This window comes from Sander lucioperca, chromosome 13, assembly GCF_008315115.2.
Source record: "Sander lucioperca isolate FBNREF2018 chromosome 13, SLUC_FBN_1.2, whole genome shotgun sequence".
NCBI lineage: Eukaryota > Metazoa > Chordata > Actinopteri > Perciformes > Percidae > Sander > Sander lucioperca.
Window position 1 is genome coordinate 31,012,087 of NC_050185.1, and position 26,693 is coordinate 31,038,779.

At 40.3% G+C, this 26,693-nt stretch overlaps 1 protein-coding gene across 27 annotated transcripts in view; it reads right to left on the minus strand.

Moving 5' to 3' along the window:
• The window catches only part of ncam1a (neural cell adhesion molecule 1a), a 272,622-nt gene that overhangs the window by 81,945 nt on the left and 163,984 nt on the right, over window positions 1-26,693 (minus strand). For all 27 annotated transcript variants that reach the window (XM_031308262.2, XM_031308261.2, XM_031308259.2 and 24 more), the window contains exons 2-4: window positions 3,976-4,050; window positions 2,330-2,539; window positions 824-967 (exon numbers count right to left, since the gene is read on the minus strand). In XM_031308262.2, the coding sequence (XP_031164122.1) occupies window positions 824-967; window positions 2,330-2,539; window positions 3,976-4,050 (429 nt within the window). The remainder of the gene's footprint in view (window positions 1-823; window positions 968-2,329; window positions 2,540-3,975; window positions 4,051-26,693) is intronic.

Consider the following 26,693-nt stretch of genomic DNA (forward strand, 5'->3'; position numbering starts at 1 on the left):
AGCTTGCACACCTATATTGTGTTACAGTTACACAAATAAGTGGAGTAGGAGGGTGGTTCTCTATCAATGTGGAAAACCTATTGGTCAAAAATGAGTTTCATCAATAGAGACAGAAAGAAGGAGGAGGGAGGAGAAGGGGAGGGAAGGGGGATGGAACGAAGTGAAGGAGAGAGAGAGACAGAGAGAGAGAGAGAGAGAGAGAGAGAGAGAGAGAGAGAGACAGAGAGAGAGGTGATGAGGGCAGAGTAATCCTAAATGATTAAACAGAAGATAAGTAAAAGGTGGACCAAATCCTTTCCTTGTGTACACATGATAAATTCCTCAATTTATAACCATAGACCACATGGATTTTTTATTTTATTGTTTTCGACAGCAGTGGCAGACATAAATTACATTGTTAGTTTTTATCTTACCCTTCCACTTTTCCCTTTTTGTACAGACATTTTATACAGTGTCTCAGATTATTTCTGTCTCCAGAGTAGTTCTCCCTCCATTTGGGGACCGGAAAGTCCAATCTGCCCTCAAACATCTTTTCTAGTGACAATACCAACCACTTCATGATGGGCCGGACAATACAATTTCCACGTTCATGCATCATCAATGAGGTCTAAAACGTCCCCGCTGAAAATGATGGGCAGCAGGAGAAGAAGATGAGGAAGAATGTGGCAAATTGATTGGAAAGAATGAATTGGCTGTTGACGGTGATGGCAGGAAGGTACTGTAAGGTGACTGGACAGGGAGTCAGGGGGGATGAGATGGGATGGCAGGTTGGAGGTGAGAAAGTAGCTCACGCATTGAGACATTTGCATTTGGACTGGCTCACCATCTTTGGCAACCTGGATCTTGGAGCCCTTATGCTTCCAAATGATGGTGGGTGGTGGTGAACTGACCACATTGCAGACTATGTCAGCATCATCGCCTTCATTGAACTCCTGTGGGCTGGGAGCACTCGCGAAAGTGATCTTTTCTGTAGAGAGATGTGACAAACATACATTAAACACATTTATAAATAGTTTAACATTCCGGCTGACACTACGAAAGGTGAAAACTCTCATGTGTCATATTTAGATTGCTCAAAGAAAATCTTACAGTTGATTAGCAGTGCATCGAGGCACCATATGGTTTAGCTTCTGCTTCTGTAATAAATGGTTTGTTGGTTTACTTTTTTTGTATTCACAGATGGTGTGGGAAGGCAGTCAAGGTAAAGACAGTTCAAAGACACACAGTCCGCGTTCAGACAACAGGACTGTGTGGAAAAGCACAGCACCCTCAGTCATTTCAATGGACTTGGATTATTATATAGGTTACTACTTACTATAGGTAAGGTAGCCACTATGGTAGCCATACAGTTAAGCTTATGGATCAACTGTGCCTTCCACATGACGCTTTTATCCAAAAGTGACTTCCACTAAGTGCATTCAACCATGAAGGTACATGTATGGTATGTTTAATGTTAAAACATGATGTATAATTAATAACCATTTATTTTCATCTATTTGGCCCAGTTTAATATGCAACTCAATTGTATACAATATCCGTATGCAGTAGGGGGGGGTCACTACTCGGTCTCTATTTCAGCTGAGGGGTCCCTGGCCTAAAAAACATTGAAGACCCGTGTTCTAGATTGATAAATAGCATTACATGTAAGAGGAAAAATATGTATTTTTGATTTTGGGGTGAACTGTCCCTTTAAGAGTTAGGGTCAACATACAGTAGGTGAAGGCTTACATAAGAGATTAAGCTCAAAACTTCATAAAAAAAAAAAAAAAAAAAAGTCATAAAATAAATGACATTTATATTGTATTAAATGTTTTTGCCAGAAACGAATTGCTGCCTGGATTATGTTGACTGGAAAAAAATATTGCCAGTGAACATAATCCAGGTACCAAATACATTTCCATTTGAACATTGTCAAAATCAATTAGTAAAATACAAACATACTTTCTAGGAGACAGAGTAAGGTTAGCAGTAATTGCTATGTTCTTGTACTGCACAGAGAGAGTTTCCTGTCTCTCCAATGCCAATGGTCTTATTAAAATAATGCTAAAAAAAATGTGTAAATTAAAAACACATAATACAGAAGGCAATATATTTCTTTCTGTATTAATGCAAATTAGTGTTGAAAACATGAGACGTGGGGCGCCTGGATTGTCACCTGGTTAAGCGTGTGCCGCATGTCTTAAGGCTCAGTCCTTGACACAGAGGCCACAGGTTCGATTCCGACCTGTGGCCCTTTGCTGCATGCCATTGCCCCTCTCTCTCCCCTTTCACATCTTTAGCTGTCCTGTATAATAAAGGCCTAAAATGAAATTTGAAAAATGACACTTACGGAAGATCTTCACTTGGACTGTGGCTTGGGCCTCCTTGTCACCGCTCTTCGCCACACACTTGTAGATACCGGCAGTGTCCACATTGGCGTGGTATATGGTAAGAGTCGACGTGGTTTCATCGGCACGGTTCACAGAGATGTCTGGCATATTGGGGAGGATCTTCTCCCCACTGGGGGCATACCAGTCTATGTCTTTGGCATCTCCCACCACTAAAACACAGAAAATGAAATGAGAGTAAGTCAAGGAAGCAAGAATTCTTCACCACAGCTGCCACATAAATGATAACCACAATATAATAACAGGTTCGTTATTGAAAAAATTGAAATCTGGTTTTGTAGTTTTTTTGTAATTTTGATTTAACTTAGCTATGCCTCATGCTTTGTTAGATATTTGGATTTGAACCTCCAACGTTATTTGATTACAATTTAGACGGATTTCGCATGTGTTCAGAGTGCATTATCTCTACATTATAGAATAATGTAGCCTATTCAGTTACATCCCTAATGTATTACATCATGGATGTGAAACTACTTTAACAGGTTTCACATGCTAACCAGACTTAGAATGAAAGATGAAACAAAAATAGAAAATGGCTTGGAAACATCTTTAAATCAAAACCCATAACCCTAAAGTTAGAGTCTTTTTAAGATCAGGCTAAATATTATAATATTATTATTATTATTATTATTATATAACGATCATTCATTAAAAAAAAAAAAAAAAAAAAAATGCAAGTGCGAACTGAGACATTTCTTGTTTCCCTGAAACATACTGCGATCTCATCTCTTAAGGAACAGAAAGTGTCCTAAATGCACTTTGACATCCTTTTGAATGGGAGGATTGGAGTTCGAGCTGAAGCTACGTTCTTTCATAGAGCATAAAAGAAAAATCACTACCTTCAAGGATTCACATTTCACCTGCACAAACATAATGAGCATAGTTTTTTATGCTTCATTCTCACATAAAGTTCTGTATGAGAGTTTCAGTATACAGCAATTTCCTTTTTAAAAGGGTCACTTCACCCAAGCAAAGAAAACATATTTTCATACTTTTAGTGGTGGTTAAAACCACAACTACCTGCATGGCTAGACACTATTTTGATTAGTATTTTGGGTGAATAGAACTGTTGATGTACCTGTATAGGCTCCACAATCAGAGTTTGATAATAACAATGACCCCCCCCCCCTCCCTCCCCGAGGCATGATTTTATTCATGTAAGGAATGTTCTATAATGTCAGACAACTGACCCACCTAATGCAAATGCCACCGGTCTCAGACAAGCTGACAACTGCCCATGTACATTCAACAGTGAAAACACAGGCAGTCTAAGACCTATCTCTCATTATCTCTTCAGACTGCGTCTCTCTCCCACCTTTTCATTACCTTACTGTGATCTCAGCCTCACACTACCTCCTCAGAAAAGACTGCTAAATCAATTCATCATTTTTTTTTCATCTTGTCTTTTGCCTTGAATCTCTTTAATGCTTTTTAATCATAGTATATTCACAAGTACACCAGTCTCATTGTTTAAACTGACTTGTATCAGTTTTATCACATAATCTAAATTAATAATGCCAGTATTGGTATACGAGGTGACATTTGCATCAAGCTGTGTTAAATGCGATATGTCTGAGATCATTCTTACCTTCGCAGAGGAAAAACTTGGACTCTCCTACGCTGATCTCTCCTTGTGTTGGAATGATTTGCACTTGGATGGCAGCTGTATAAAGAAAAGAAGATAGAACAAAACCTCCATTAGTCTCTGGTTGCAGGGAGAGGAATGGTGACACTGGGGCAAAGCACAATAAGGCAAAGCTCAAAATCCAATTGCTTTGCCTGCTCAAAAGAGCAACCATTTTGCCAGCGTACCCTCTATGAATAAAACTCTGGGATGCAATTTCTTTGCTCAGTAGAGTGCAACATTTCCATGTGCAGATGGGTCATCATGAGTCTAGATTTTGTACAAGGACATTGTTGAACTGTCTGGTTGTTAGCAGGCTCCCTTGTTAAGGATATATTGTACATAGAAGGCATTGCTAACTGTGCAATCAGTTTAACATTTTTCATATTTTAAGTGGCCTTTTTTTACTATCTGAGAAAGGGGGAACTGTTTTGTGTACTCTGTTTTGCTTGGCTATAATCAGGGGCATATCTGTAATTTAAGAAGTGAGGGGGACAGACAGGAGAGTGATTTTTTATTGAAAGATCCTCTCCCATTTGTCTCTCCAAATCACGAAATCCAAGTAGCCTACATTTTATTTATGATTGATGAAAACACTGACATTTCCATAAACCGTTATCATACTGTTTTACTGCCGCATCTTGCCCAATGGGAGACTTGCTAACATTTTAACTGGCCACATGGAGGTGGAGCCAATGAACCAAGTATGTGGTAGACCTACTAAAGTCATCAATATTGTAATATAATTAATTTTTTCACATTTGAATATATTACTCACAGGGACGTTGGTAGTATTTTGTGGGAGGGGATGCTGTAAATATATGTGTGTGTGTGTGTGTGTGTGTGTGTGTGTGTGTGTGTGTGTGTGTGTGTGTGTGTGTGGTTGGTTGTGTTTGTGTGTGTGAGCGGGTGGTGAGCAACCTGAGTAATGTGCAAACTCGCCTTACTTATGGTGCGTTCAAATCAGCTCAGACATGTTCCTATAAAGTGCGGGGGACATGTCGCCCCCATACCCCGTGTCCGCTACGCCCTTGGCTATGGTCAACTGATTATATGACTATTGTTGGCAGTCTTAGTACCCAGGACACTCACAACTAGCAAGCATGGAACAAGCTCTCAAAAATATGATGTATTGAGCACACTGCTATTTTTTTTTATTGTATTTAGGCTATTTCATAATGGAACCATTAAAAACACGACGCAAATATAAAGTGTTGTCACTATGTCCACTATCCTCTGCCACCCTATCTGATCTCTGTTTTTTTCACCTGTATTTCTTAAAAAGTGAAAGATGGCGATCCATATTCTCTGGATAAGCATCTAGAGCAGTCATAAGATTTTAACTAAGCATTTTAATTGTTAACATACAAAAGAGCTACAGTGGTGCACATATATGTCATTGTAACTGTTTCTCACCTTTCCTGATATTCACCCACACTTTCTTTTAATGCCGTCTTTCCAACTTTTAACTCTAATCTCTGCTGTCTAAAAATGTCTATGGTGATCAGTCCTCGTAGTCAGTTCTCATAACTCTCATTAGAGTGGCCTGTGTCTGACAAGGTGGTGATGGTTAACCCATGGCTGCCTTGGACTTGTGGGAAACGGTGTTAAATGCAGCTAGAGACATTCAGAGGCATTAAATACACAGCAATAATACATAACATTCCTGTCTAGACGAATGGAGTGAGCTGCAACCTGTATTGTTGAACATGGTTATGCTGTAAAGTTGGATTTTTAATTCCAGTTTCTCTTTTCTGTTCTTTTTTTTTAATCTTATAATAGTACGTTTTGCCTCTGCAGTGCCAGAGATGACTCCATGGACTTGTGATTCACTCAGAAGAAGCAGCGCTGTTAATGAATCTTGTTCCTGTGACCCTGTGACAATCAACGCTCTGACACCTGACGAAGCCAAAGCAAGTCTAAACATGCTGTCGGCCCCTCATGACAGCATTTAACTGGAAAAGAAGAAGGCGCAGTGCAGAAGGATCGCGACTGCGTAGATCTGACTACCAACAATAATTAAGTTCTCAAGACTGAAAGAAGAATGAGGTATTTCAAATGTTATGCATTTGTTATTAGTTTAGGGTAAGATGATCTTCAGTCCTCAGCAGCAATCTTCAGTATATTAGTAAGACTACCTAAAGATTTATTGTTTCACTGAGTGTTTATATAAGCCACCTGACTGAGCCGTTCCAGGGTGCTCGCGTACTCGTTTACCCCATCCCTGCTTCTCCTGGCAGAGAATTTAAAAGGCATAATGCTGTAAATCAGAAAATATTCTTTTTTTCTCAGTCTCTAATGCACTTCATCTCTCAGCATCAGCTAAAGTTACAGTGACACAGATGAGATTTAGGAAAAAGTCCTGTGAAACATCTGGTGTTTGTTCCTTCCTGGGTGCTAACAAGTCAAACTCTTACATATTTATTGAACAAGTCTTAAAATGTCTAATAATTTCCAATAGGCTTAATCCGGGATTCATCATTTGCACGTGTGCACCAGAATGACAGGAGTCACATGCCCTGTCATGATTTTTTAATGTGACACGGTTTAATTTAAGACTCTCTTCAGAGATGTGCAGCATGGAAGTGAAGCACAGACCGCGAAGCAGAATCACCACTGAATTGGGATCCGGAGCTTAGCAGAGAGATCCCGCTGAGGCTTCAGTGTGTCGCCACTTCACACAAATGAGTGAGTCAGTCTCAGCCCAATTCTCACCAGGAGAATCATGGGAATGTTTTGCAAGGACTCGCTATTTAAAGACAAGTAGCCAACTATCATCCCGGCACAATGAGACGTGGTGGCCTTTGTTTTTGTTTTTTCTGCACACTTCATAATGATGTAAATAGCCATCACCATTATTCTGTGAAGCTGGACCTGGTGTATAAAGCCTTTACAGCGGCATACATGTACACAATTAGCTTTGGGTTTAGAAGCGTTTAAAGCGTTGTCGTGTTTAGTTGTGTTTATGTTGGGCACATTGGAAGCTCTCAAGGGAGACCTTCCAGTGTCAGCAGTGGATTTACCTTTTTATTCTGTATGTACACATAAAGTATGCAACCATGTCAGCATTGCATTGTTCAAATTGTTCAACAATGCAATTGTTTGTGATGGTATAGCGTCACACTACTTCACCACTTTTGCTACTGAGAGAAGACACAGCTATGACAGGTTGCCAGGAAAACGTGAGCATAAGTTGAATGCGAGATGAGTAGGATTTTTTCTAAAAAAAACAACATATAGAAATACAGAAATAATCCCTCTATATCATCACCTATGACCCACTAGAAGTGTGTGGCGGTGTCTGTATCTGCAGAGTCCCTGCCCTCTGCCTGTATATTCTTACATTGCTGTGTTCGAGGATGTGTTTGGTTGTCAGCCTCTATAAAAACATAACGACCAGGGGCCAGATCGTAAGTATGCATCCAAGAGGAAGCTACAAAAATGCAAATATAGCGAGGCGAAACGCTAAGCTAACAAAGCTTGTTCCAAAACGAGAGTGAATCTGGGGTTGGCTTTCACCTGCTGGGGAACACCATGAATCTTGTTAAGCCAATGAAGAGGGGCCAACTTTGAATGTTGTGTTTACAAACTACAACTGACAAATCCTACTCATTTTGCACTTAAGCATTTGGACGTTAACAAATGCTGTAATTTACCGGGTCAAGGACAGTCTTAAATATTGATTTCCTTAAACTATTCAAGGTGAAAATAATATCTTCCTTATTGCGTAGTCAAAAAGTTGTACAAATACGGATTTGCTGTAAAAACCCTGCCTCTGCCACATTTGACCTGGTCTTAGTTCCAGGCTATACAGGCTCTAGAGGCATTGAAAACCACTACCCACAGTATGTTTGCTTTTACAGGCTGGAGGTAGATACAAAGAAAACAACATATCCATGTCCTTCCCTCATCTAGTAAGATCACAGATACCATGCTGCAGACCCTCGCCATGCGTCCTAAGAGGAGGACAACTGGCCAAAAATCAACTGATCATATCTGCAACACTAACAACAAAAAGAAGTTCAGGAGGTGTGGGAAAGATAGCTATTCCCAGAGCCATTTTCTCTGTGTATGTCTCTAAATGGCCACTTGTGCAGTATCTCCAGGATGAAGTGGGTGTTGAGAGTTTCAGGCATTGCGCTACAGTGTGACTTTGAGTCTCTGCTGAGAGCATACTGTGAGTAGTGAAATCAAGGTGTAGAAAACACCAGATTTAATTAACATAACATCTCATCTACAACAACACTTGTTCTTAAAAATCTTTGTTCAAAAGGGGAAAAAAAGCCCCAAAAATAATAATCTTCAACTGAACAAGGATGTTTCTGGTTTTTGGATGGGTTGCCTTTCTGCTCGTTCCATTTCTGTTTCACTAACTCTCTTGTCAAAAACATTCTCTTTATACAAGGTAATTATGTAATGATGGTCACATTCATATGGATTCAATTTGGGTTTAACAACTTCTTAAAACCTAAATCCTTTCACTGTGACAAAGTCATAAAGTGACTCTTGTTGTCAACTGTAGACAAATATAGAAATTGGTTTGGGCTATCCAAAAGGAGAACTCTGGATTTACTGTAACATTTGGTGTTCTGTAAAATAAGTTTTGACAAAAGTGCATAAAATAGAGAATAATCCTATAACTGACATATTTTGTAATAATTATAATATTGTATTGTATCTGTTTCTACTGTAATGTGCATTTCCTTTGAGAGTTGTGTGACTTTGTGACTTGAAATTTGGATAGACGTGTATTGATGCTTTAGAAAATAGTCAGCAGTAATGTAAATTATATGCATTATGTTGTAAATGTACAAAAAAAAAATCTAAATATCAGTCATATCCTTTTCATCAAAGCGCTGGAATTAAGAAAGACTGAATCTTAATAAAAAGAATAAAACGGTAAACTAAGAAGCCCAGAAGCAAAGGAGATTTGGGTGAAGGAGGTGTAGGTTAACAGAAGGGATTGAAAGTAGTGTTTGGCACAGTGAGGAGAGAGCTTGGATAAAGGATGAAGCTATCTGTGCCATGGTGTGTTCACTCATGACTCCAATCTAATATCTTTCCACTAAGCCTGCACCTCACTTTCAGTCCTCTCTAAAGACTCCAAAAGACTTAAAAACAACGATAGAGGGATAGACTTGAGTGACTGTGAGTGGATTATTTAACAGGACCAGTTGGGACCATTCACCAAACTCACAATTACAGTAATAGATAACCACCAGCACGGTACTGGGAATCAAAGCTTTTAAAAAAAGCACTTCATGGATCCTGCCATTCATTATGCTGGAAGGTTAGTATAAGTAAGCTTAGCAGTTAGTAATATACAGGTATGGCTAGTCTTAGCCCAGGGGTATTAACTGTCGTAGAAAGAGAATCTGTCTCCATTAGTACTTCAGTGACTTTAATATACTCGCATTACTCATTGAAGTAAAAACATTTGTGTTAAAAAGTATGTTCTCTGCAGCAACAATGTTAGTTTAAAAAGCAGAAATAGTTGGAAAATCCTGTTACAATATTATCTGTACACCAATGTGGATGAAGTGAGTGAAACAGAGAGCGTAGGCCTACATAAAAACAAAGGCATTTGGCACATGTGAACACAGTGTAAACTGGCTCCCACAGATTTGAGGAGTGGGCTTAAGCCTAGCTGTGTACTAATGTTGGAGATTGAAACTTAAATATTTCAGTAGAAACAATACTTTGTTAACGCCAGTCATCCATATAGTATGCAAAAGACAGTCACTGAAACAGCTTACACTGTCCCACACACACACACACACACACACACAGTCTTGCTAACTAGCTAACTTGGACACAGTAGCTCAATACAGCCACACTGTAGAAACCCCAGGAACATTGTGATTATCTGGTTCACACATTGAACTTTAACTCATTCCCTGAAAATATTTCTGTCCACACAGCAGCTTTGACTCTGACACATAAAACTACAATCTGCCGTTCTCTCCATGTAGACTTATTTGTGCCATTAGCCCTCGTGCTTACAGTTTTTGGAAACACAACTCTATTATCAGTGATGACAGTGTCCAGCACCAAACCTAGTGGAACCTGTTCTTTTTTCTTTGGAAGAAAAAAAAAAGACAGGGTTTCCCCTAAAACCATCCGCAGAGCCAATTCGAGGCCACAGCAACCCAAGACACCAGAAGTTATTTCACTGCCTTCCACATGGAAGATGGTATCCCACAGTGGTTAGCAGCATTCCTCCTCACAGGTATTGTTTGTTCAATAATATATCCTTATAAACTATTACTTTTAAAAACTAATTTGCAACAGTAAATACAAAAAAAACATGGCAAACAAAATATGCTATTTATGAATGTATTACTGAGCAGGGCCATAAGCAGGATTTTAGAAATACTGGGGTCATGGGTCCAAATCCTCTCAGGTACTTTATTTCCCCCAAACTTAAAGCAACACAAAAAGAGAACATTTGAACCGGTAACTGCCTTATAATAATAAAATCACCAAAGTTTTTAATTAATATGAGAGATCAAAATAAAATGAAACCGCAACCAATTCATTTATTTTTCCCTCTTTCACCATTTTGTCTATTAAAACGTTTAAACACTCTTTTCATAAGCATTTAGGGCAACAGGATCAAAATAAAATTGCACTGATATTATCCTTTAATATACGACAGATAAAATCATTTATAAGAGCTCATGGAAACTGAAAGCATTAATTAACTCACATATACATCCATACATGGACACACAAACACACACTATACCCTATGTTTGCCTACTTAATAGCTTGCCAGTAGACGGATTATTGAAATTTAATTTGACAAAGTTAGTAAGAAGTTTGATGCGAGAGCACATTCAAAGCTATGGTGAGCTCAGAAGCAATATTAGCAATGGTGTATTAATTTACTGATAATCCCTCCACACTTTGAAGCAAATACAATATGCCTGCAAGGTTTTAATTATAATGACCAAAAGCACTGAGATTTGTGGACTTTACAGCCTGCTTCTGTAAATAGGCTTTTTAGCATCTTAACCGCACGGTCCTTAATTCAATGTGTTATGTAACAGCACAAATATTTATACAGGCCACATGTCCATCATTACTTCTTTTAAGGGAGTTTGTAAAGCGAACACACAAGAAGTACTCGGTTCCGCTGGGGAAAACCTGAAATTCGGGGCAGCTCCATTCCTGTCTTGGATCAGGTTTGCATGCCTAATTGGATCCTAGCAGCCGGTGGTGACTAGCTCCATTACAAGGAGGCTACAACAGTCAGCTGTTGGTGCTTAACATGCAAGTCATGTCGGAGCAAGCACACACACACTATGCAGGGGCAGACAGCACTGTGTAGGGCCACACTGGGAAGCATACATTGCCAGCGTATACGCTTAGAAAGAAACTGTCTGGGGATTTACTGAACAGCAAAAAGAGATGCAGATGAACTATTTTGTATCTGAGCTTCACTTGTCTCTGCTGTGTACAGTATTTTAATTTGATTGAGTGCTACTGATTGTGAATCTCCATGGCCTGAAAAAAAATGTCAAGACATGGGCAATGAGGACAAAGACCTGAGTTTGAAGCTATCGTTTGTTCCAGCCTCCGCCAATCTGCGGAACTCTAAATCTCGCAATAGAGCAATGTGCAATAAATACACAAGCACTTAGCACTTTTGCAATTTGATTCCTACAAGTTCTTTTTTAAGCTGCCCTTGTTGTCAAACACCAAATGTATAGTCAAATGTCTCTGATGTTTTTTTATGTGAATTAACAGACTGTAGCACCGTGTGCCCAAGACAAATTTCCCCTCTGGGACAATAAAGTTCATTCTTCTCTACTTGACTCTATACACCTGCCACCTAATGTTACCCTCTCAAAGCTTTCCAACGGCAAAACCATTTTCCCAAAGAAGTCTCATTTTTCCATCTCTTACGAAATTAGATAGACAGGTTCCTCCTTAACTCCCCTCAGGAAATATGGAGGAGTTAATGAATTCTTCAGATGTGAGACAATTTCAATCTTAGATGTATGCTATTCCATTTAGTATGAATGTCATGGAGCATTTTTGCAATAAACTAAAAGGGAAGAGAGGTGGGGGAATTTTGGAAGAAGCCAAACACAAACAAAAAAGATACAGAACATGACAGAGTTCCCAGACTCCATTTAAAATCCCTCAAACATGGGCGTATGTGGTACACCTCAATAAACTGAGTCATAAGGATTTCTGCAACTATGTAAAACTTGCTCTCCAAAATGTGATCTATGCCAGACATTTTGCAGCCCACTCCTCTTGACATACTGGAGAGAGATTTATGTTTGCAACCCTTTATCAAATGACTGCAACACCTGCACTGCAAATATTTGTTCTTTAAGATCTGTGAGCTCACGGTCTCATGCAAATGCAGAGAGAGACACGTTTGGCATATCGAAATGGCATCATTCGATATTGTTTAGAGAACTCTCGTTTTAATCAAAGAGGGATTCATATGAGCTTGTTGCCATCCCTGAGACCAGGTGGAAGTAGCTCTGTAAGATCTATACTTGGAAGCCAATGGGATTTTCTAATGCAAGTATTCACCTCACATGCCCTGTAATGAGAGGGCACTGATGCACAGCTTGCATTTAAAGTAGGACATAGCTGAATCTCTGACTGAATCAAGCTTGACTTCTCATTCTTAATAATGCAACAAAGGAAAGGCCTAAAATAATGTGATACAACTCTTATTCTCATCTAACTTATTCTATTCTTTGAGTCTGAGATCTGAGATCGTTCTTGCAGTCGTAACCCTCATTTCCGTAGTCGTAACCCGTACATTTACAGTGCCCTCCTTTTAAAACCTGAAACAGCATGTATGTAGATTATTTTACCATTTAAATGGCTTAAACGCTTTTGCATACAATTCTCCATGTTTTGTGGTAGGTGATGGTACAAACTATCCTCTGAGTCAGTCAGCCATAGATTCGGGGAAGCTGATGGCATAGATCAGACTGATGTGATTCAGAAGTCCACTTCCCCTCATCACACATTTTCAGTCAGATCAGGGATTTAGGTCCTTTTCACAACTGAAAGTCCGACCCTAGGTTCGCATTTTTGTTACATTGTATATATTTTGATCCAGTTAATTTTGGTTTCACATTGAAATGATGCAAGCAGACTGAAGAACTACAGTATACATGACATACCTACGTTCTGCCATCATCTTGTGAACTGCATCTCCCTATGCTTGACATTGATTGGTTTGCAGACGGGCTCTCCAGTCGTCTTGTATTCTCTCTCTCTCTTGTCCTCTCAGGAAATTATTTTAGTTTTCTCCAACTGGGCTAACCACTTCACTTTACCAAGAAGTTGAAAAGCAAGACACGGGAACGTTACTTGGGTCTTGAGGAGCTGCATCATTTATTCAGAGACAAACTGAAAGCTACACTGTTCATTACTTCCACTTGACAAATGTACTGATATTTTCTCCTTTTGCCAACAGCTGCCTGCTTTCAGCGCATTTACCGTATACACACTCTCTCTCTCTCTCTCTCTCTCTCTCTCTCGACGCACTGAGCTATTTCTTAAAGGAGCTAAGCTACTTTTATAACATGACGATGGCCTGCCAGAACTTCCTGTAATTGGTCCGAATGTCTGAAACATCCCAAAAAATGCTTTCATACGAGAAATGAACCGGACCATGGTTCAATTTGATCCAGACTGAGACCACCTCTTTTCATCAGACCAAGGTTTGGCTGTTTGGTCTGGACTGTGGTCTGGGGGAGGTCTCACATCTGTCGTTTTGGTTGTAAAAAAACTGAAAAGTCTGAAAGTCTGGACCAAACGAGGTAAGTGTCAAATGGCCCCAAAACTAGCAACCAATCTTTCAAACCTTTAACCACTACAGTGCTGTTGACCTACACAAATACTGCATCATCTCATAGAAAAGAAAACACTTCTAATACATCAATTATCTTGACACAATGTCTATTGGGAACTCTGCAGCTGAAAATGTTCAAAAACTACATGGAACAGTGTCTTTCCCCAATCAAGTGTCAGACATGACCTCACCTGAATACATCAAGCTCCTCTGCATAGCCTTCTTCTACCATCTCAAAGCTACAGTATGTCAATCAAGTCCACTTGTATTGCCTCATACCACATACAGTAGAATGTCTCAATAGACTTCACGGTCCCACACCCCGCTCTAACCCTTGCAGACTTGAAGAAGCTTCTCCACAAACATCAAAAGGATTTCTGGCAGGCATTTCCAAAACCTCTAGTTTAATCTTTACAGCACCGTATAGACACCAACACATCAATACCATCATGTCTTCTTGGTACTGGCTCCCTATACACTCTGCAGCTTCTTTCTAAACCCTTTCTCTGACCTGTCAGTCAATCCACAGAAACACATCAGACTGCTCCTAGCAATTCAATAGCTCCAGATGGGTATAGCCTCTTCTTCTATATTATTTGTTTTCTGAAAAGGCTCTTCTTTTTAAATAAAACCTGTGTGATCTTTCCTGCAGCACTTTAATGTATATTATGCTTCAGTAAGGTGTTGTTCCATCACACACATCCATACACAGCTTCAATGCTACTTGTCAGAGATCATCCAAGTCTGTGAAACTCTACTAGAAGAGTGAACACCATTCTACCAAAAGATATATAGTGTCCTCATTTGGTATTTTGATGATGGTGGTGTAGAGTGCTGCCTAACATGTAGCTCCAAAATCTCCCATAGGTCTCAAATAATTTCCATACTCATCAAAACATCTGGTGAGCCCTCATGCCCCTTGGATGAGGAAACCACTCCCATCAGGATGAAACCCTTCTAAGAGACCACCATAGCATAAAAGAGCCAACAAACCCTATCATTGTAGGTCTCAAGCATACAGGCCTGTAACATTCTGTAAGTGTATGTCACAAATGCACTAGTAAAAGTAGTAACATTTGTGTTACTGTAGTAACAGTACAGAACTAACATTAGTATAACCTGTAGTAATTTACACTCTTCTGCATTTTAAAGGGAAATGATATGCAGGTGAGCAGTAAATATACTTAATAGCAGTTAGCCTCTGAACAAAACTAACTTTGAGAATTGTTTCCAATTTGTGCTTCAAAGCCAGATAAATTAGCCTTTCAGAAGCACATTCCAAACTGTCTCCACCACTTATCATTAACCTGTGGGTGCTTTGAGACACTGCACAAAGCACTAAGCAGCCGTTTCCATGTGCTGTGTGTGGGTGTCAGGCCTTAATCAAATTGACATGGACGAGTGAGCTACTAAGCTCCTACTCTTTGCATCTTTCAGTCATTCACCACCACAGCTTTGTCAGGATTACAGTTGTTGCCTTCATTCCCCTAACCTGCCACCACTTCAGTTGTCATCCAAATGCATTACAAGTGGAGAGGAGTGAATCTGGAAGAACACAAATGTGTGCTGCAACAGTTTTAAGTGTCTTTCTCTCACCAACTTACAGTGTAAAAAGTTTAAGACTAACAGTATGGTGTGGCATGGGCTATTTCAAAAATGTGCTGTCTCACTTCATTGCCTCCAAATACACATCTCCGTGACACATGTCCAATAGCTGCTCCTCTTCTGTCATTATTAATATTTGGATATTTAACAAAGGCCAAACAGTGAACTGTCTCTTTTTGTCCCCAACTAATTTGAGCCTCCTCATTCTGAGATCACCTAATTACTAAACCTGTATAGAATGCTACACAAAAGGCAAAAAGCCTAAAAGGGGCAGCAGAAGAGAAGAAAAACAGCTTAAGCATGAAATCTGGCTGTGAAAATATTGCATGTAAAACCAGACAGTGTAAAGGGCAGAATGACTAAAGACTATAAAACACAAGGCAAAGATCTAAAGCTCTGCCAGCAGCAGCTGAGTTGCAAGACAATGCTCAGAAAAATCCATGGCACTCTGCCCAGTACATTAAAAGATATTGTGTGTACGTTGACATTTTGTCTGGAACGCCACGTGTCCACAGGGAGCGTCATTTCCATGTATGCTTCCACAGGGTCTATTTTGGTTGCGCTGCGGCGAGTTTCGAGGGACAGGGCGTTGAGTTGGCTTTTCTTCATTTGCATAAAGGGTCCAGGCTACCTTTTGCAGATCAGGGAAGCTGTGCATATTCAGCATCTGCATAGCTTATTTCTTGCATGAAATGTTTTAAAAAACACATTTCGGTGAAATATTTTCGTAAGATAAAGTTTCCAAATGAGATGCCATGTGGGACCGTTTTGCTCCGGGTGCAGACCGCCAACAAGCCCATCCAACCTTTAGAGAACAAACGAAAATAGTTCATACTCTGATGAGCATGAATGTTCTTTGTAAATTACATAGGGTCAAATTTGATATCTATAGTGTATGAGTAAACATGTCGGCATGTTGCTAGAAAAGAAAGAGCAGAGGTTCACCAGTTTTATTAGGGTTCCTCCTCTCAGGACCATGAAAAAAACTTGTCAAATTTCATGGAAATCCTGCCTTTATTGTCTTATCTAATGGAGCAAAATTTTGGTTGAAATGAAATGTTGCTCTGATGTTGGTGCTAGCAGAGGAGGGGTCAAAGAAATTAGGAATCATCCTCTGGGAATACAATACAAATTTCATTATAATCTGGCTCCTTTTTGTCAAGTATTTTGCTCTGGACCAAGCAAGACATCCTCTGCTTTTGCACATTCTGCTTCTTGATGAATCATGCACAAGTTGAAGGAGCTGATGGGATTACATTTCACTGGAATTGTACCTCGTACGATTTCATGTGACAAATAAAAAGTGATTGATTGATTGATATACTAGACTGTTGGTCATTGCCCTATTGGGAAAATTCAGCGATATGCAAACTGACACTGTTAAAAAGTCGGCACTTCACGGCTTTCAGTTATTGTCTCTTTCACAAACCTGACCCATTGCACTTCTCAGCTAAAGCAGATCATAAACAAGTATTTCCAAGTCAATTTAACCAGGTCTGACCTGAATATGGCTCAGCTCCTATCAATTAACATCCTGCAGGGTCTGTCTGTCACAAGGTCAAATCCCCTGCTACATTATAATTAACAGCAATACAACTGAGGCCAAGCTATAATTTGGAGAAAGGAAATGTAATATGTTTTAGATGAACAGAGGACAGAAATTACAATAGATTTTCTCAACCAAAACAATGATCAAATTAGCTTTATAATAAAGTGACAACAAATGTCCTTCCTTTAAATTAAGGCACTGTAAGGCATGCATGTGTTAGTTTTGTATCCACTTCCTCATTACTGTTATTTACCTCCAACTTTATACCATATATCCAAAGATATGTACATGCAAGAAGTCAGTTTGCATGAGTGGGAACCAGCCATGGCTATTCTGGTCTGTGCTGACTCCAACATTTGCTGAAATAACTCAGCTTAGCTATTCCACGGATAAAACTAAACTCTGCTGTGGTCGCTGCTGGCAACTCTCTATGTCTTCTTTCAAACTACAAAAAAACTAAACAAATCCATCCATCCATCCATCCATCCATCTTCTTCCGCTTATCTGGTAACGGGTCGCGGGGGTAGCAGCTCCAGCAGGGGACCCCAAACTTCCCTTTCCCGAGCCACATTAACCAGCTCCGACTGGGAGATCCCGAGGCGTTCCCAGGCCAGGTTGGAGATATAATCCCTCCACCTAGTCCTGGGTCTTCCCCGAGGCCTCCTCCCAGCTGGACGTGCCTGGAACACCTCCCTAGGGAGGCGCCCAGGGGGCATCCTTACCAGATGCCCGAACCACCTCAACTGGCTCCTTTCGACGCGAAGGAGCAGCGGCTCTACTCCGAGCTCCTCACGGATGACTGAGCTTCTCACCCTATCTCTAAGGGAGACGCCAGCCACCCTCCTGAGGAAACCCATTTCGGCCGCTTGTACCCTGGAACTACTGTACTAAACAAATGCTACTTTCAAACATGAAAAATTAAGTGTAAAGTGGAGTGCCTTTTTGTCCCTTCCACTTTAAGCACTTTCTTTTCTGCATCAGGTAGAGCTAATCACTTTAAGATAGACATGGTTGCATGCTTAATGCACTTGCCCCAAGTTCAACCAAAGTGCTAGAGCACAGACATTTACCAAAAAAAAAAGGGAACCCTGAATCCTGAGAAATGTTTGTACCAGGAACAACATGATGAGGCACACACTTTTGAAGCAGCTGTTTCTGAAGAACAAACTGGATAGAAATCACCTAAACAGAGCCAAAGTACCATGAAACTATAAAGCTGATGCTTCAGGATAGCAAAGTGCTGTTGATGTATGAAACACTTGATGTTATCATTTGTTAAATGGGTCCTTGAAAACTGTTTAAAGGGTTAAAGCAACATTACAAGTGTTAATGGATACCAGCAGTGTAATTGTATCTTTTCTTTCTGTTGGCTATCGTGCCCGTGAAAATTCTAACCCCATGGCTGTTTATATTTGCAACAGCCAGAGACTACTAGTCATTATTTGAATGCAGCTTTTTCTGAAACACTGGGGGCATCGATCAGCTACTCTGTCTGAAATGCTACAGAAGAAAAGTAACCGGTGAACTGCACAGCCATTCCAGTCATGATCGAATGTTATGCGCTGCAGCAGGGGAAATAAGTGGTATGCTCTGGCTTTTGTCTTCTGGATCATGACATGTATGCATCATTTCCTGTGGATCCCTTGCATGCAGGTACACACGTTAAATCCTATGTGGAAGAGGAGGACTCCACGAGCAAATGTAAGTCTGAGCATATTTTAGGCTCTCTCTGTATTATATTATAATTATGTATGCATGGCCTGATTGGACCAAAGAATGGTTCAATCTCATTACACAGCAGTTCAAAAGTGTATCTGGACCAAATTATAAAACCACATTCAGAACATATCCACAGCAACCTCTAGAAATGTCCAACCTGCTGTAGCTTCCATGTACAGTACATGGGAGAGTTGCCCACTTCTGTTTTATAGACACTAGCAATTAAACGTGACCAACATTAAAAACTAAAGATTTTTTTTAAAGGCCCAAAAACTAACATTATTAAAGGACTTTCTGCAAGAAAAAGGTAGTGTTTGAGTTTGACATCCAAGAAGCAAACTCAAGTTTTTATGTAAAATTCACTTGACAGTAAAATGGAAACATATCTAGACAGGCAGTGGCTGAGAGTCAGTCTCAATTTCCATCCAAGTTTTGTTTTGGTACTCACATACGTCCAGTGTCTTTCATGTATTCTCTCTGCATGCTCAAAGGCCATTGGGAGTGAAATTGGCAGTCTGCACCCTAATTAACTAATGAGGCCAAAAGGGCTAAACCGCTGGCCCCATCCTCTTTCTTTGTTTGACCCGGAGGTGGCCCTGCATCTCACCAAGCTGATAATCACTGCAGAGCTACAGAATACTCCCTAGCATACTAATGGTAAAGAAACTACCACGCACAGCGGCAGCCAGTTTCAATCATCTAAACCATATCAAGGTCTTGTTCCTTTTACAGATTTTTACTTTACAAGAATATTTCTACGCTTCAGAGTTAACACCATCAGTAAGATTTCATCCTTTCTGATCACATTATAATTAGCTTTTATAGAACCATGACCTCACTTAACTTACAGTTGATTTGCTGTTTGCATCACTGAAGGGACTTTGAATAAATCCAACCCAATACAGTGCATAGGAAACTTAAAAGGAAATAGTATGTGAACCCTCTGCTTTATCTGCTGTTCTGTAGTTTGTTTTCATTGCTTAGGGCTCCAAGGTTATGCCCCTTTACACAAGGTTATGTTTTGCCTTGGATACCAGATTTATAAATGCCAGCCCTGTTATAAATAATACACAGGTAAGTAACCAGAATGGGCTTGTCATGCAGTTTATAAGCTTAGGGTTACCCACCTTTTATTTACCACTATGTTGTCATGTTGCAATTTACAGAATAATCTCATATTCATTTGCAGTCATTGCCATTCATTGTTTAGGTCATACTCATAAACAGGGTCAGATCGATTTCTTGACTGTGGGGGCAGACAAACTCCACAAAAGGAAATCAAACAGAGGTGTAGTATGGTGTGACAAGTGTAACTCCGATATTAGTCTATATCCTTTGCGTTCCACTTCCAGAATTGCTCCGGTGCTGCAGGAAATTCCGCCGGATGCATGTATTTTCCGTTTCCTTCCGCTTCTGTGTTGGACTTTAAATTCGGTGGATTTATGAGGACTATTGTTGACTGCTCCTCAGATCTAGCTAGCTAGACTATCTGTCCAATCTGAGTTTTCTGTTGCACGACTAGAGCACGTTTTCCTCCCATCCCGAATGCTATGTGGAGTAGCCAGACCCTCCTTCAGCGCGCTTTGGAGGAGTGTCTGGCAAAGCAAGACACTACTCCAATATTTACTCTCCTTTGAGCTTTGTTCAAGGAAAACAACAAACTAAAAGGGGGCTTAGCGCTCCCGAGGGGAACTGCAGAACCAGGTGTCTCAATGAGCTTACTATGAGTAACACTTTTCACATTGCAGTTCGTCATTTAATCCTTTAATATAAAAAATATTCTTTAGCGAGCTGTAATAGCGTAACAATCTCTATGATAACCCAAGTGTCCTCCATATATGCATGTGAGATAAATAATGATCCAACACTGATTTCATTTAACACCGGCTCACACAAAGCTTTAGTACACTGAGTGTCTGAGGACCTGCCGTTGTGTTGTCCTTCATGAGCCAGCAGCCTCATCTGAATTGTTGACAGTGGCCAAATGACCCGAGAAGCATTTTTGGCAGTGAGTGGTTTAGATAAACCTGCTGAAATGGAGTCAGTCAGAGCTTCAGGCACCTCCGAGAGCCCCTTGGCTCGAGGGTCGATCGCCGTCTACTCTTCCATAATACTAATATGCAGATCCATGTCAAACTTTACACTACGTTTGCGCAAGAAGTGGACAGATAATGTATACATCTGGATTCAATTTCTCATAGCAATCTTAAAACCAGATATGGGAGATATGACATTATGATGGATCTGTCATAAGCACACTTTGGAGAATCTAAGATATCAGTTTCAAAGAGAATCTTTCATGTAAGAAAATCAGCTGAACCAAATGAAGCCTGGTAAACACAAAGGTAGTGACCTGTAAAAAACCTCATGACAATGGCAATATGAAGTGTGTCACACTGAAAGTGAAAGACAGCATATGGCACAGATCATGAAAGGTGGAAGGAGGGGTGGAATTAATCAGGTTCATCTTTTGTTTTTCGGCGAGGGGGCGCTGACCTGACCTCTGTGAGATTTTACCATTATCAGTCTGACACATTCATGAAGTGGATGGCCTCCTGCTATTAGGGTCTGCTTTTTTGGGTCTATAATTTCCTTTATAATTTGCTAGCTTTGCTGGGCCATGTAGGGCAAGAGACATTTGTGTTGGATGATGACTAGGTCAGTATTAATGGTGGTGTGTGGCGTGATGGGGAGAAACACAGGGACAGAGGGTCTCAGAGAAGAAAACCAAAAAACTTGTAAAGTTTATATCTGCATATGCTTGTTTTTCTTGTCCTATAAACCCCACACATTATAGTATCTTACTTAATGACCCAGTTTGGTTCAAGAATTCATCTATGATTTGTTCAGCCGTTCTAATAGATATGGCATTGTGCTCATTGACTACTGTTTCCCCGGTTGGGGAAACAATCAGAGTTTTGTAGACAGGACTAAAGATGGGAACATCATCTTCATGCTAAGGTTTACAGCTTGTTGAAAGTTGACTTAGATAAACTCTTAAATCTACATACTTTTTCGATCGTAATGACAAAAATTAAGTCAACGGCTAGCAGCCGCAGCTTCTGTGTCAAACTGGAAATGACGACAGCGGGACAGATACATCACTCGCTAGTTGCTACTGGCTGGTGAGGGAAAAACAAAACAAAATAAATAAAATAAAAAAAATATTCATCATTCCCATCATGTACGACACAAAACAGAAGAAACATGCTGTTGTTTTGTAGAAACAGTTCCTATTTCCTAATTAGGTAGGCCATTTCAGATGTTAACCCTCTCCTTAATCTTAAAAACAAACACGCCCAGAGCTAGACCCAACAGGAGGAGGAAAGCAAGTAGTAATGTTTTCTTTGCAACACGAAGCAACGTGGTTCATAGGAAGTGATCTTAATTTAGAAAAAGACTAGCAATAGCAATACCCCTGGTGTGGGAAATAGTCTGAGCCATGTGCTCATTTGTTACGGGTAATTATACAGAGGTATTGCAATTAATCTGACAGTGATATATGGGTGTTTAAATATGCTAAACAACAATTTTAAAGCAGACTGGGGTGTCCTGTATGTTTGTGCATGTAGTAGTTTAACCTGTGGTGGTGGTGGGGTGTGTGTGTGTGTGTGTGTGTGTGTGTGTGTGTGTGGGGTAAGATGTGGCTTGTGTCCAAGGCACAGCCACCCTCAGCCTACAGTATGTAGCCCACTCAATCAGACTGAGCCTGCAGTGAGGATTGGATATGGCAGGATCCACGAACAGAGGCTAACCTTAAATCCAATTGAATCTTTTGCAATCGCTTTTCGGCCAGTTCTGAGCATATTCCTCACACCATCCCTCACAGGACCAGATGCACTTCCTTCTCTCGGGAAGCACTTTCAGTATCATCCCCACACAGATGTAAACACATACCAAAGAAACACTCATTCACATACCAGTGGGTGATACAATAAGGAGCCAGTGTAGATATTAAGAAACAGAAACCATAACCGCCGGGATGTGGTTCTGGATTTAGAGTTCATGGGGTTTCTACACTGGCTCTTGAGATAGAATTAAACTCTTTCACATAATTGACAACGGCTTGGTAATGCATTCCTCTTGAGCCTTTTTCATTTGTCCAAGCTCTGCTTGCAGTGATGGAAGCTTCATCTGACAGCTCTTCCACAAACAAAAGGACATTCATCTTTAAGCGTTTACACACATCACCAGGGTATACTGTATCTGAGAGCCGGCTATGGAACCTTCTTGTAACTTTTCCTGAACCCCTTTGCTTTCTATCACACCTGAAAATGACTTGTTCTTACAACTGAGACACTGTCTATCACTTACGCACAGCTGCAACTTGGATATCCTTCAGCTGCAACAGGGGGACCTTAATCCAGCTCTCAACTCAAGGCTGAGCTCCCACAGAGCATTTTGTAATCTCAATAAAGACAACAGCCACAGACCCCCTTGTGAGACAGTAGTGAGTGTCTGCTGCTGCATATAGATACAGGAACAAGTTAGGAATAAGGTATTAAAGGACAATTCCGGCACAAAACGAACCTAGAGGTTATTAACAGATGTATACCCACTCTGTCGCTCTCTGGGACATGTTTTCATGCTAATCGAATGAGTTTTAGCTTGCAAGACGCTAGCGCGGACCGCCGATTAGCTTACAACGCTAGTATTCGGGGCACAGGGAACATAAAAACAAATCGCTATTTATACCACTAAAAAGGCTCAAAATATCACCAAACTTCAACTGTAGCATAATGAGGGTCCCTAAATGTCAACTGAAACATTGAGAACTTTGTAAGTGTACAGACAGTTTATTGAAAAGATAGATAAAAATGAAATAACAATTTTTCCAAACTATGACAAACACCCCACATCATTAAGTCACACGTTGCTGCAACACTGTATAATCTCTCATTGCTTTCACACAAAATGCAAACAGTTTTGCAAATCTGTAAACAGCCTCTATCATCTTTGCATTCATTTATGCACATGCCCGAAAAAGCTGAATCCAAGTACAATGTGTAAGAGATGTGTGAGATTAAATTTTTTAAAATTAGATTTTCTCACAGCTGAAAGCACCAAATGACAGCCATGCAGTGAAATGTCAAAGGTTTTTTGATCAGTCCTTGAAAGTACAGCATGTAACATTTATAACAAATAGAGCCGAGTTTGGTGAGCGCAGTGTATTTCAGTCATCCATCGGTATTGCAGAGAAATTACAAAGTATCCTTTCAAATATTTTGGAATGAAGTAGCACACAGCCTCACTATAGTGTTCAAATTGACCTTCCACAATAATTGGAATCACTGCTTTGATAAGTGTATCCCTCAGTGAAGCAGTTCAAAGGTTTTGAATTAGCCTGCTGAATACAGTAGTATGATGAACTTAAGCTTGTTCTGACATTGAAAACTGAACTGAATGGAACTGTATGAAGAGCACTAGTGCCATGCCAACTTCATTAGCCATGCAACTGGGTGTGGCTGCAGCACTCTATTACCATCATTATTATCCAAAGAGATTCTCCCAGAATGCCTCTGCCTTAAAATAAACTCTGCTCTCACTGAGGACACAAGAAGAGATGTTGGAAGATGTATTCACCAGAAATATATGCTAACTAATTTATGACAGTGCTTAAAGCGCATTAGGTGCATATTTCCTCCCATATCCCCCCCACCCTGAAGTCATTCCACCCTCACTCTCACCCAATAACGCTGTCTGGTTTACACATGATTATTAACATTGGAAATGGATAACTCCTACAAGTGGCTGTAGAATGTGGTGTTTGAGCTTCAGTGGCTGGCTGATGGGCATTATACATAACAGGTTGGAAGGGAGGACACACAGAATAGATGGTTTGTCTTGGTGTCTGGTGAGGAAAATGTGGGATCTGCAAGTTATCTGGCAAGGCTGACATATGGAGGGAGAGGGAGTCGGTCTGAATCCCCATATTCAATCTAAAGAGATTTTGCTCCTGACAGATTCCATTTTAATTGGATTTCTCTGTGCAATTCTTTCTGGAATAAATCTTCCTCAAAAGGACACCTGATCTGACACTTGTCATCATCAACAAAGGCCAGAGAGCCATCGATTAAATAGTTGATAGCTCTCGCCTTTGCTTGAAATGCAGTTTCCTGAGACTTGCTTGTATTCTAATGCAGACAGGAATATAGTGGATTATTTTTGCCCTTTTCATTTTGATGATGGTAGCACTTTTCAGTATGTTCTCTAATATAATTAGAGAAAGGTGGTGGCCACTTGATAAAAACCATGATCATGTTGGAGTTAATCTACTGATCTAGTCTCTGTAATCTTCTTTTTCAAATCCAGCATTATTTCCATTATTGTCATAACATATCATCCATGTGCCTCTGAACAAGTTACTAAACTGTGCCCAATGTCCACACAGTCTATATCCACGACGTTCCACTTACGGGATTGCTCTCGTTCTGCCGGAAATTTCGCCAGATGTCACTCTTTTCAGCGGGATGTCCGTTACCTTCCGCTTTCTTTGTGTTGTAATCTCAAACTCTGGTCGATTTATGAGGACTATGGTTAACTGCTCCCCAGATCTTTCCAGGATAGATCCAGACAGCTGGCTACACTATCTGTCCAATCTGAGTTTTCTGTTGCACGACTAAAACAACTTTTGAACGTACACGTTCCACCAAAACAAGTTCCTTCCCAAGGCTATTTTGCAGCAGCACTCCACTCGGCGCATAGCACCACCCAAGACGATTGTGATTGGTTTAAAGAAATGCCAATAAACCAGAGCACATTTTTCTCCCATCCCAGAATGCTGTGTGGACTAGCCAGACCTTCCTCTGCGGCACTGTGGAGGAAGGTCTGGCAATGCGAGACTAATAGCACACTAATTGGAACCTTGACACAACAACGCTACTCAGTTGCTACCAATGCATATTAAAAAGAATGGGTTCCAAAAGTTATTTTTGTATATGGTTATACAGTTCTTGCAGGTTCTTTAATGTGCCCAACAGCATGTTGGGTTTAAAGATGTCAGCTAGGTGAGCTAGGTCAGAGGACATTTTATGAAAAACTAAAAAAAAGAACCAACTGCCTCAACCCTCTTTCTGAAATTGTGATCCTTCACTAAAAAAAGGAAGTGACACATCTAAAACGAGTTACAGTATTTGCTCATCTAAGTTAATTAGTATTAATGGCTCCATTCTACAGCCAGAAGGCCACAGCAGTGGCAGTGAATGTTTAACACCTGCTGCTGATTTTAACTATTAGTGACAATGGAAGAATAATAAGCATAATTAATACAAATTGGAATATCTACTTAGTGTGCTCATTGCATACATAACAGAAGAACTGATGTCAGTTCCAAAGAAACAATGTAGGGAGGGATAGATGTTCAATGTCCTTCTTCCTTGGAATAGTGTGAAACGGCTTTGAGATATGTTTTCTGTCGTTTGGTAGGTGTGTCTCTCGTTTATTGGCTGTGTCACAGGTAATAGCCAATCAGCAGAGACGTGTCTGTAAACTCGTGGCAATAAAAAGGCAGAGCACTTGTGCAACAAACAGGGTGTTCAACGCACCCTTGTTTCGGTTTAAAAAAAAAAAAAAAACGTGTTGCTAAGTTTTGTCAGGACTGAACGTGGCCCAGTTCTCACTATTCCAGCAAACATTGTGATGAATGGATGGTCCTGCAGCAATGGCTCAACACTGTCAAGCTGCATGCCATCAAGAAGGGTTGCATCGAGGGAGCCATATGAGGAGCACAACAACAGCGACAACAGGCTGCCATGCTAAATATGTCGACACAGTCATATGTCACAAGACAAACAGGTGACTGGGGACATGCTCCACTATCATGTCATATAAAAGACCCTGACACCTGCCCTTCGGACTGTACGTTACAGTGAACACAATGACTCAAGTGAAAACATGAATATCAATCAGTAGAGACAACCAAAGGATTAGCTTTAGTGTAGTGTTGAACCCAGGCCTTGATTCACTCTCTATTGG